We start from the raw sequence: 11,012 nt of genomic DNA, 5'->3' as shown, positions 1-11,012 counted from the left end.
CCCCAGACCCCCCCCATATCTTGCCCCCAGACCCTCCTCCATGGCTTGCCTCCAGGCCGGCTGGTAATGTGGGATACAGAGGTCTCCTCACTGCACACACAAAACTCCTTCCCTGAGCAAGGGATAAGCAGAGGTGAGGGCGGGGGGACTGAGGGGCTGGGGTAGGGGGGGGTTCTTTAGGGCAGGAGTTACCTGCCCTGTAGATGGGGAGACCACATTAGTGTTTGTGCAAAGCCCTGCCCTCGTGCACCTGTCCTTCCATAGCCCACGATACCCCATCCAGCCCAGGCCCTGGGTAGGCTGCTAAGCACCCGACCACAGCCAGGCCTCCATGTGCCACTGTCAAGGGGACTTGGCCAGCCATGATCCTGCACACACAGGTACATTGCTCCACCCACCCAACAGCCACGACCCAGATATAAAGCAGGCCGGGTCATTTGCATTTTGAGGATAAGGAAACGGAATAATAGAGTCTACTGAGCGCATACTCAGTCTTTCCAGACCCTAGTGAGTAGGTACCATTGTCATCCCCATTTCAGAGCTAGGAGAGCAGAGGCCAGATAGGTTCCATACCCTGCCCAGGCGGGTCCGTGCTGGACCAGGAGAAGAGCCAGGCGGGCTGATGGGTCCCGAGCTCGTGCTCCTGACCGTCAGGCTGTGGCCAAGGCCAGGGTGGCTCTGCCAAGCCCAGCCAGCCCAAGACTGGACCATCCCCAGAGTCCACTCCAGCCTCCTGGGCACAGGGGTCACCTCCCACCCCTACCCACACATCCAGCCTTTTCCCATCTAACCTTTTCTTTAAAGCAAGACATGCCTTGGAATGAGCCCACCCTGAGATTTTATGGATCCAAAGAAAAAACTTAATTCGCTTCATAAACTGTCACTTGAGACTCTCCAGGGGAGACACCTCCAGCTTTCAGGTTCCCCAGGGAGTCTGAGGCTCTGAGGCGGGGGCACGCCAGGTCCCTCTTCACCCAGCACCAGGTGACCTGAGAGGCCTGGCCCTGCCTTCCTCATTTTGAAATGTCATCCTGTGGTCACCTCTCCTTCCCTGATGTGAAAGCAGTGACCAGCTCTGCCCCATCCTACGCATGTATGCACACACATACACGCACACGTGTGTATACATGCACACACGTAAATACACATGCATGCACATGCATATGTTTGCACACATGCACATACCTTCACCTCCCTATCCCTCCCCAGGGGAAGGCCTTCCTCGGGGCCGCCCCTCCTCCGCTCTGGCAGCACTGGGACTTGAGTCTTGTGGCCCCATCACAACTGTGCTTAGCTACTCCAGCTCCTCGTGTGACCTCTCGGACCCCAGGCTCTGAGCTACCTGAGGTGAGGTGGGGCCACACTGGTCCCCGCCTCCGTGCAGCACACGCAGCCCCATCCTGGGAGTGCCACCCAGTTTCCCTCTAACTGTGCTTTCTAGGGACTGGGAGGACCTCTTCCTCTGTGCCATGTGTGGTGCCAGAGTGGCCCCAGCTGAGAACCTGGCTGGGACCAAGCCCCAGGAGAGTGGTCCGACACACACCTGAGTCGCTCTTCCTTCCATAGACACATTTGGAGTTCCCACTGCCTTCCTAGGCCCCACCAGACGCTGTCACCTCCAGGAAGCCTTCACAGATTCCTCCCTGCTGATAGCCTCGACCTGGTTCCCAGGGCATTTGCAAGGGAGTAGAATAAATACCAAGTTCGTGCAGGGGCTGCTGGCTGTGTGCTGAGCACACACCCCGTGACCACCTCAGGGGCAGCTCTGCAAGTCCCCACCTGGCAGGGGAGCCACAGGGCCACAGGCATGGCTGGGGGTCCTCTGCAGAGCCTAATGTGTCACTCGCCCTCGTGTCCTTCTCCAATCTGCTCATTCATTCATTCATTCATTCAGCAGGGGTTCTTGAGCGCCTCTGAGGGGGAGCGTCTGCTGTAAAGGACTGGTGGGATGCAGACGGTTACCACTGGTGTGATGGGCTCTGATCAGGAGGCACAGGGTATCGGGGAGCTCAGATGGTGACATCTCACCCTGCCTTGGCAGATGTGGGGAGGGAGAGGGGTCAGGAAGGACATAACTGTGTGTGTAGCAGGCGCTGTGGCGGCAGAGCCGAGGGGACGTAGGCATAGTTGCTGGATGCAGGGCTCACACCGTGCCATACATCAGAAGCTGGCAGGGGCTGAGCAGCATCTTTGCCCTCCCCCTTGCACCCTCACCACCCAGTGCAGCCCAGCACCTCGGGGGCATGGGCCAGTGCCTGGCACATTTTGTCCTGACTGTGGAAAGCTCCTCACAGCCCTGAGTGCTGCTTTAGCTTTGGCCCCACCCATCTCAGGCTGCTTGGAGGCCTGAGGCCTCTCTGGAGGGCCAGAAGGGATTCCCAGTGGCAGGATAGCATGGACAGGGGGATCTGCTGTGTAAGCCTGGGAAATGCTGGCTGCTTGAGGCTGGCACACTCCCCTGAGGCTGTTCCAGGCACAATCACTGGGTCTCCTTGTTGAAGTGGCTTTAAGTCAGGTCTTCCCAGTTACCGGCAAGCAGATACATGTTGCAGTGGGCTGAGAGCGGGTGTGTATCTCATATTCCCCAGAGGAGCTTAATGACAGCCCCTCTTTCAGGAACATCTCCTGGGCCCAGCGTTCTGAGCACCCTCTGAGCAGGCAGCCCGCCACCGGGGCACTGGCCAGTCTGAGTCAGTCCTGCCTGGGAGGCAGTCAACTCTGGGGAAGGCAGAAGAATCACAGCACTGAGCGCCGTCCAGTTTCCCCTCAACTACATTCGCGGACATGGCGCCAACAGGGGAAAACTTACATAGCACCTATTCATTCTGAGGCCTGGCCGGCCTCTGGAAATCAGCATTTCAGTGTTGTCCAGGAAGGAGGCCAGAACTGTGCTGTAGCATTTCAATGTATGGCTGTCCCACATTTTATATTCCAGTCCGCTGTTGATGGACACGTAGGCCATTTCCAGTTTTTTTCATGATCATAGATCACACTACCGTGAACAGCTCTGAACGTGTCTCCTTGTGCAAATATGGTGCTAGGTGTTTTTCAGAGCATTTTTCTCCAAACTTGCCAGGTAATATGGTCACCTTGGGGAGCTTGTTAAATATACATATTTCCAGATCTGCTCTGGTGGGTCTGATATTTGGAGCCAGGAATCTTTTCTTTCTTTTAACAGATACTTAAGTGATTCCTGTGGTCCAGGAAGTTTTGCAGGCCCTGATGCGGAAGAGCTCACTGGAGCAAACGTGCATGTTCTGTTTTACTAATTAGATATACACTACTGATGACTCCAAAGTGGACGTGCCATTTCTGTCCCCTCCAGCAGTAGGAAAGAATCCCATTATCCCACATCCTGGCCAATTCTTGGTATTGTGAGATTTTTTTAAACTTCTTCTCTGAAGACTGTGATGGTATTTTGTTGTAATATAATCCACATTTTCTGTATTATTACTGTGCTTGAGCACTTCTTCAAATGTTTGATGACCTTGACCATTGAAACTTCCTTTTTGTGAATTACCTATTCATATCCTTTATAGCTTCACTGTGGAATGCTTGTTACTGATTTGTAGCCATTCTTTATACATTTCACTCCCACTCCTTTGTCAGTTATGTGTGATGCATACATCTGCTCCCAGTCTGTGGTTTGTCTTTCCACTTTGTTTATGGCCTCTTGTTGGGACACAGTTTTAAATTAAAATGTAATCAGATGTATTAATCATGTTGTTGTAGTTTGTGCATTTTCTATCTTGTCTAAGAAATTCATCCCTCTCCTTGTTATACTTAGAAAGAAAGATATTTTACATTCTCCTTCAGGAATTCTAAAGATTTGCTTTGCACATTCAGGTTCCAAATCTGCTTGAATTTGACTTGTGTATATGGTGTGAGGTAGGGATTTGATTTTATTTTCTACATGGATAACAGTTGTTCCATTATCACTTTTGAATAGTCCACCCTTTCTCTCACTGACTTGTAATGCCACCTCTGTCATATGTCAGCTTCTCATATTTGCTTCATCAGTTCCTGTTAAATGTGTTTTTAAAACTTTATTGAGACATAATTCACCTATGATACAATTTACTCATCTAAAGTGTATAATTAATGTTTTTATTATATTCATACAGCATTGCCATCAGTCAATTTTATAACGTTTCCTTTTTCTTTTTTGTTTTTGTTTTTTGTTTGTTTGTTTGTTTGTTTTGAGATGGAGTCTTGCTCTTGTCACCGAGGCCGAAGTGCCATGGCACCATCTTGGCTCACTGCAACCTCCACCTCCTGGGTTTAAGTGATTCTCCTGCCTCACCCTCCCAATTAGCTGGGATTACAGGTGCCTGCCACCACACCCGGCTAATTTTTGTATTCTTAGTAGAGACAGGGTTTCACCATGTTGACCAGGCTGGTCTTGAACTCCTGATCTCAGGATCCACGTGCCTTGGCCTCCCAAAGTGCTGGGATTACAGACGTGAGCCACCACACCTGGCTATTTTCATTACCCCCAAATAAACCTTGTACCCTTTAGTTACCTCCTCATCTCCACAGCCCTAAGCAATCACTTATCTGCTTTCTGCCTCTGTGGGTTTCCCTATTCTGAACATTTTTTATGAATGGAATTGTATAGTATGTGGCCTTTTCTGTCTGTCTTCTTTTATTCTGCATGTTTTCAAGGTTCATCCATGTTGTAGCATGTATCAGGACTTCATTTCTTTTTATGGCTGAATAATACTCCACTCTGTGGATGGACCAGTTATTTATTCATTCCTGTGTTGGTGTATATTTGGGTTGTTTCTGCCTTTGGCTCTTGTGAGTAATGCTGCTATAAGGATTCATGGGCAAGTTTTGTGTGGACATAGGTCTTCATTTCTCTTGGATGTATGCCTAAGGAGTGGAATTGCTTGGTCACGTGGTATCTATTTTTAATCACTTGAGGAACTGCCAGACTACTCAAAAGCAGCTGCACCATTTTACACCATTTTACATTCCCACCAGTAGTGTATGATGGCTGATTTATCCATGTCCTTACCAACGCTTCTTATCCGACTATTTAATTCTAGCCATTCTAGTGGCTGGTGAAGTACTGTCTCATTCAGATTTTGGTTTGCAGTTCCCTACAATGATGACTAGTGATGTCAGGCATCTTTTCTTGTACTTATTAGCCATCTGTATATCTTCCTTGGAGAAATGTCTATTCAGATTCTTTGCACATTTTAATTATATATATATATATTTTAAAGTCAGGATCTCTGTCACCTAGGCTGGAGTGCGGTGGCACAGTCACAGCTCACTGCAACCTTGAACTCCTAGGCTCAAACCATCCTTCTGCCTCAGTCTCTCAAGTAGCTAGGACTACAGCTATGTACCACCATTCCTGGTGAATTTTTATTTTTATTTTTGTAGAGATGGGATCTTGCTATGTTGTTCAAGCTGGTCTCAAACTCTTAGCCTCAAGCAACCATCCTGGCTAGTAGGAACCCCAATCCTCAAAGTATTGGGATTACAGGTGTGAGCCACCACATCTAGCCTCCTTTGCACATTTTAAAAGTGGATTAGTTGCCTTTTTATCATTGAATTGTAAGAGTTATTTGCGTATTCTGGATATAAGGCCTTTATCAAATATACGATTTACAGATACAGTTGATCCTTGAATAACATGAGGGTTAAGGGTGCTTGCTTCCTATGCAGTAGAAAATCCGTATATAACCTTTGACTTCCCCAAAATTTAACTACAAATGGCCTGCTGTTGACCAGAAGATTTACTGAAAACATAAACAGTTAGTTAACACATATTTTGTATTTGCATTATACCCTATATTCTTACAATAAAGGAAGCCAGAGAAAAGAAAATTTAAGAAAAGCATAAGGGGCTGGGTGTGGTGGCTCACACCTGTAATCCCAGCACTTTAGGAGCCTGAGGCAGGTGGATCGCTTGAGCTCAGGAGTTCAAGACCAGCCTGGGCAACATGGTGAAACCTTGTCTCTATTTAAAAAAAAGAAAATATATTTACTGTTCATGAAGCAGAAGCGAATTATCATGAAGGTCTTTATCTTCATTGCCTTCACACTGAGTAGGATGTGAGTAGGCTGAGGAGGTGGGGGAAGAGGAGGGTTGGTCTTGCTGTTTCAGGGTAGCAGAGGTGAAAGAAAAACTGCATATAAGTGGGCCCATGCAGTTCAAACATGCAGTTAAGGGTCAACTGTATTTTCTCACATTTTGTGGGTTGTCTGTTCATTTTCTTGATGTTGTTTTTTAAAGCACAGAAGTTTTTAAAGTTTTGATGAAGTTCATTTTATCTTTTCTTTTGTTGCTTATGGCTTTGGTGGCATATCTGAGAATCCTTTAGATAAATCTGAAGCCATGAAGATTTACCCCTGTGTTTTCTCCTAAGAATTGTGTATTTTTAGCTGTAACAGATAGGTTTTTGATACACTGTTAATTCACTTTTGCATATGGTGTGAGGTAAGGGTACAACTTCTGTTCTTTTGCATGTGGCTATCCAGTTTTCCCAGCAGCATTTGTTGAAGGCTATTCTTTTCCCTTTGAATGGTTATGGAACACTTGTCAAAAATCAGTTGACCATTGTAGTAGGCTGTTCTTGCACTGCTATAAAGAAATGGCCTGGGTAATTTATAAGAAAAGAAACTTAATTGGCTTATAGTTCTGTAGGTTGCACAGGACATATAGCAGCATCTGCTTCTGGGAGGCCTCAGGAAGCTTCCAATCATAGTGGAAGGCAAAGCAGGAGTAGGCATCTCACATGGTGAAAATGGGAGCAAGGATGGTGGGGGTGCTATATACTTTTAAATGACCAGATCTCATGATAACTCACTCACTATTGCAAATATGGCACCAAGCCCTGAGAGATCTGCCCCATGACCCAAACATCTCCCACCATGCCCCACCTCCAGCATGCAGGATTACAATTCGACATGAGATTTGGGTGGGGACAAATATTCAAACTAAATCAACCATATACACAAAGTTTTATTTCTAGACTTTCAGTTCTATTCCGTTGATCACTGACATGATTACTGTTGCTTTGTAGTAAGTTTTGAAATTAGGAAGTATGAATCTTCCTACTTTGTACTTCTTTTTCTAGATTGTTTTGGCTACTCTGGGTCCTTTATAATTCCATATGAATTTTAGATTCAACTTGTCAATTTCAACAAAGAAGTCAACTGGAATTCTGAAGGGGATTGTATCACATCCGTAGCTCAATTTGGGGAGTATCTTAGTCCATTTGTCCTGATATAACAAAATACCTGAAACTGGGTAATCTATAAATAAGAGAAATTTATCTTGGGCAACATAGGGAGATCCCATCTCCAAAAAAAAAAAAAAAAAAAAATTAGGCATGGTGGCGTGCACCTGTAGTCCCAGCTACTCAGGAGGCTGAGGTGGGAGAATCACTTGAGCCCAGGAGGTCAAGGCAGCAGTGAGCCATGATCTGCTATTGCATTCCAGCCTGGGCAACAGAGCAAGACTCTGTCTCAAAAAAAAAAAAAAAAAAAAACAAGAGAGAGAAAAAGAACAGCAGTTTATTTCCTCAGAGTTCTGGAGCTGGGAATTCCAAGATCAAGGCACCAGTAGGCTGGTGTCTAGTAAGGGCTACTCTCTGCTTTCAAGATGGTGCCTCTCGGTTTGTCCTCACGTGGCGAAGGAGGGAAAGGAGAAACAGGGACGAGCAGTGTTCATAGCAGCTCTTTTATTTATGGATTGCTAATCCCATTCGTGAGAGCAGAGCCCTCTGGACTGAATCACCTCCTAAAGGCCCCACTTCTAAATACTAGCACGTTGCTGGTTTAGTTTCAACACCTGAATTCTGGGGGGATGTTCAGACTGTAGCAGGGAGCATTGCCATCTTAACAATAGTAAGTCTTTTGCTCCAGGAACATGGGATGTGTTTCTATTTATTTAGATCTTCTTTAATTTCTTTAAACAAGTGTCATTAATCCAAAAATCTGAAATCTGGTATGCTCCAAAACCTGAAACTTTCTGAACACTAACATGACAGCAACAGTGGAAAATTCCACCCCTGTCCTCACGTTATGGGTTGCAGTCAAAACGCAATCAAACCTTGTTTCATGCACAAAATTATTTAAAATTTTGTATAATTACCCTCAGGCTATGTGTCTAAGCATATATGAAACACAAATAAATTTTATGTTTAGACTTGGGTCCCATCCGCAAGACAATCTCATGTATATGCAAATATTCCAGAATCAAAAAATATATATAGAAATAAATTTGAAACACTTTTGGTCCCATGCATTTTGGATAAGGGATTCTTTACTTGTATTTTATAGTGTTCACAATACAAACTATAATATAATACAAACAATATAAGCTTAAATATAAAATTTGCCCTTCTTTTGTCAAATTTACTACTGAGTATTTTATTCTTTTTGAGCTACTATAAATGGGGCTGCATTCCTGTTAGATTTTTTTCTTTCTTTCTTTTTTAAGAAATGGAGACTTAGGCCGGGAGCGGTGGCTCACACCTGTAATCCCAGCACTTTGGGAGGCTGAGGCGGGCAAATTGCCTGAGCTCAGGAGTTTGAGACCAGCCTGGGCAACACAGTGAAACCCCGTCTCTACTAAAATACAAAAAATTAGCCAGGCGTGGCGGCATGCACCTGTAGTCCAAGCTACTTGGGAGGCTGAGGCAGGAGAATTGTTTGAACCCGGGAGGTGGAGGTTGCAGTGAGCCGAGATCATCCCACTGTACTCCAACCTGGGCAACAGAGTGAGACTCTTATCTCCAAAGAAAAAAAAAAAGAAAATATATGGAGCCTTGCTGTGTTGCTCAGGCTGACCTCAAACTCCTGGGCTCAAGTAATCCTTCTGCCTCAGCCTCCTGAGCAGCAGGGACTATAGGAGTATGCCACTGTGCCTGGCTAGATGTGTGTGTTTTCTTTTTTTTTGGAGATAGAGTCTTGCTCTGTCCAGGCTGGAATGCAGTGACACAATCTTGGCTCACTGTAACCTCTGCCGCCTGGGTTTAAGTGATTCTGCTGCCTCAGCCTCCCGAGTAGCTGGGACTATAGCTGTGCGCCACCACACCCAGCTCATTTTTATATTTTTAGTAGATGCGGGGTTTTGCCGTGTTGGTCAGGCTGGTCTCAAACTCCTGACCTCAAGTGATCTGCCTGCCTCGGCCTCCCAAAGTGCTGGGATTACAGACATGAGCCACTGCGCCCGGCCTAGATGTGTTTTTAAAACAACATTGTGTAGTAAATTGTTCTTAGGCTGGTTCACGGCTAACGTGCTGAAGGTCCCAGGCAGTGAAGCAGGTGAGTCCTGAAGGACCGTGCCCCTCCCACACCCACCCTAGCAGCTGTTCCATGTTGTAGATGGGTCCCTGCGTCCCTGCATTGTCACCGTCCTGTCTAAATGAGAGGTGGGGAGAAGGAGGGGTGAAGACCAGTGAGCTCAGTCACCTCGAGGAGTGGGGCCGGTGCAGAGAAAGATGTGAACTGTTTCCCTAGTCCTCTTCCTTCTGGGGTGGGGAGGGGGAAATAGCCCTGCCCTGACATGTGATCCAGCACGGACTGTGGTCAGTTACAAATACGAGGGGGCCGGGCCCCTGCCCCGAAGGATCTCCCAGATTTGTGGGGAAGACACAAACTCAGCACAGCATGGAAAGGGGCCTGGGGACACAGTGCTATGCCGAGCTTAGAATTTGCTTCATGAAGGGGCAGCCGGTAGTGTCTGTGCAGGTCCAGGGAGGCCCCCAGGGGAGGTGAGATTTGAGCTGAGGCTTGAAAGAGAGGTGGACCGAGAGGAGACGACTTTCCAGGGCAGGAAGTGGCCTGCACACAGGCCCCGAGGCGGGAAGGACCACAGCTCTCCTGTGGACCTCCTCTTAGTACTATCAATTTTAATTACTCAAAAAATTATATAATTAAAGGTTTGCTCATTTAAATAGACCTTCCCTGGATTAAGACTAATTAGGTTTTATTGTCATTATCTTGGAAATTGCCTTGCCATGGACCTGTGAACACCGACTTATTTATGTATATGTGCAGAGAAATCATCTCATGGATTTTCTTTTCAACTGAGATGACCTTGGGCGATTATCAAGGTCAAGTGGTGCCCATTAAAGGTAACAAACAACCCTTCGGGCTGGTGTGGGGGAGCCCTAATTTTCAGCGCTTGCCACTTTCTTTCTTTTTTTTTTTTTTAAATCTTTTTTGAGACAGAGTTTCACTCTTGTCACCCAGGCTGGAGTGCAGTGGCGTGATCTTCACTCACTGCAAAACCTCCACCTCCCAGGTTCAAGCGATTCTCCTGCCTCAGCCTCCCGAGTAGCTGGGATTACAGGCACCCACCACCAAGCCAGGCTAATTGTTTTTGTATTTTTAGTAGAGATGAGGTTTTGCCATGTTGGCCAGTCTGGTCTTGAACTCCTGGCCTAAAGTGATCCGCCCGCCTCGGCCTCCCAAAGTGCTGGGATTACGAGTATGAGCCACCGTGCCCGGCCTCCACTTTCTATGGTGTAAATATTCCTAACATGGCTGATTTCCTCTGGGGGACCCACGTCCCCTCCACTTCTGCCTCCGTGGTCTTTGCTTGTTTATTTTCAAATGTGGCCAAAATCCACCCTGAGGCTGGGCGCAGTGGCTCACGTCTGTAATCCCAGCACTTTGGGAGGCCGAGACAGGCGGATCACCTGAGCTCGAAAGTTTGAGGCAGCCTGACCAACATGGGGAAACCCTGTCTCTACTAAAAATACAAAAATTAGCCGGGCATGGGGGCACACGCCTGTAATCCCAGCTACTTGGGAGGCTGAGGCAGGAGAATCACTGGAACCCAGGAGGTGGAGATTGCAGTGAGCTGAGATCACGCCACTGCACTCCAGCCTTGGGTGACTCCATTAAAAAAAAACACACACAAAAAAACCCACCCTGAGTTTAAAAGAAAAAAGCTAAGAAATGCTTGCTGGGGGCCGGGTGCGGTGGCTCAAGCCTGTAATCCCAGCACTTTGGGAGGCCGAGACCGGCGGATCACGAGGTCA

At 47.0% G+C, this 11,012-nt stretch overlaps 1 protein-coding gene across 2 annotated transcripts in view; it reads left to right on the top strand.

Annotated features, from left to right (window-relative positions):
- Positions 1 to 11,012, top strand: part of LHPP (phospholysine phosphohistidine inorganic pyrophosphate phosphatase) — a 164,155-nt gene that overhangs the window by 120,735 nt on the left and 32,408 nt on the right. Inside the window, exon 7 of one of the 2 annotated variants that reach the window (XM_023224319.1) lies at positions 3,179 to 3,284. The exons of the other annotated variant lie outside the window; for it this stretch is intronic. Within the exon in view, the coding sequence (XP_023080087.1) occupies positions 3,179 to 3,269 (91 nt within the window). The 3' untranslated portion in view covers positions 3,270 to 3,284. Of the gene's footprint in view, positions 1 to 3,178; positions 3,285 to 11,012 lie in introns of those variants that run through there. 2 annotated transcript variants of the gene reach the window in all.

The sequence above is a fragment of the Piliocolobus tephrosceles genome, chromosome 9 (genome assembly GCF_002776525.5).
Source record: "Piliocolobus tephrosceles isolate RC106 chromosome 9, ASM277652v3, whole genome shotgun sequence".
Taxonomy (NCBI): domain Eukaryota; kingdom Metazoa; phylum Chordata; class Mammalia; order Primates; family Cercopithecidae; genus Piliocolobus; species Piliocolobus tephrosceles.
The sequence above is the reverse complement of the archived record's forward strand: the minus strand, read 5'-3'. Positions and strand labels throughout refer to the sequence as shown.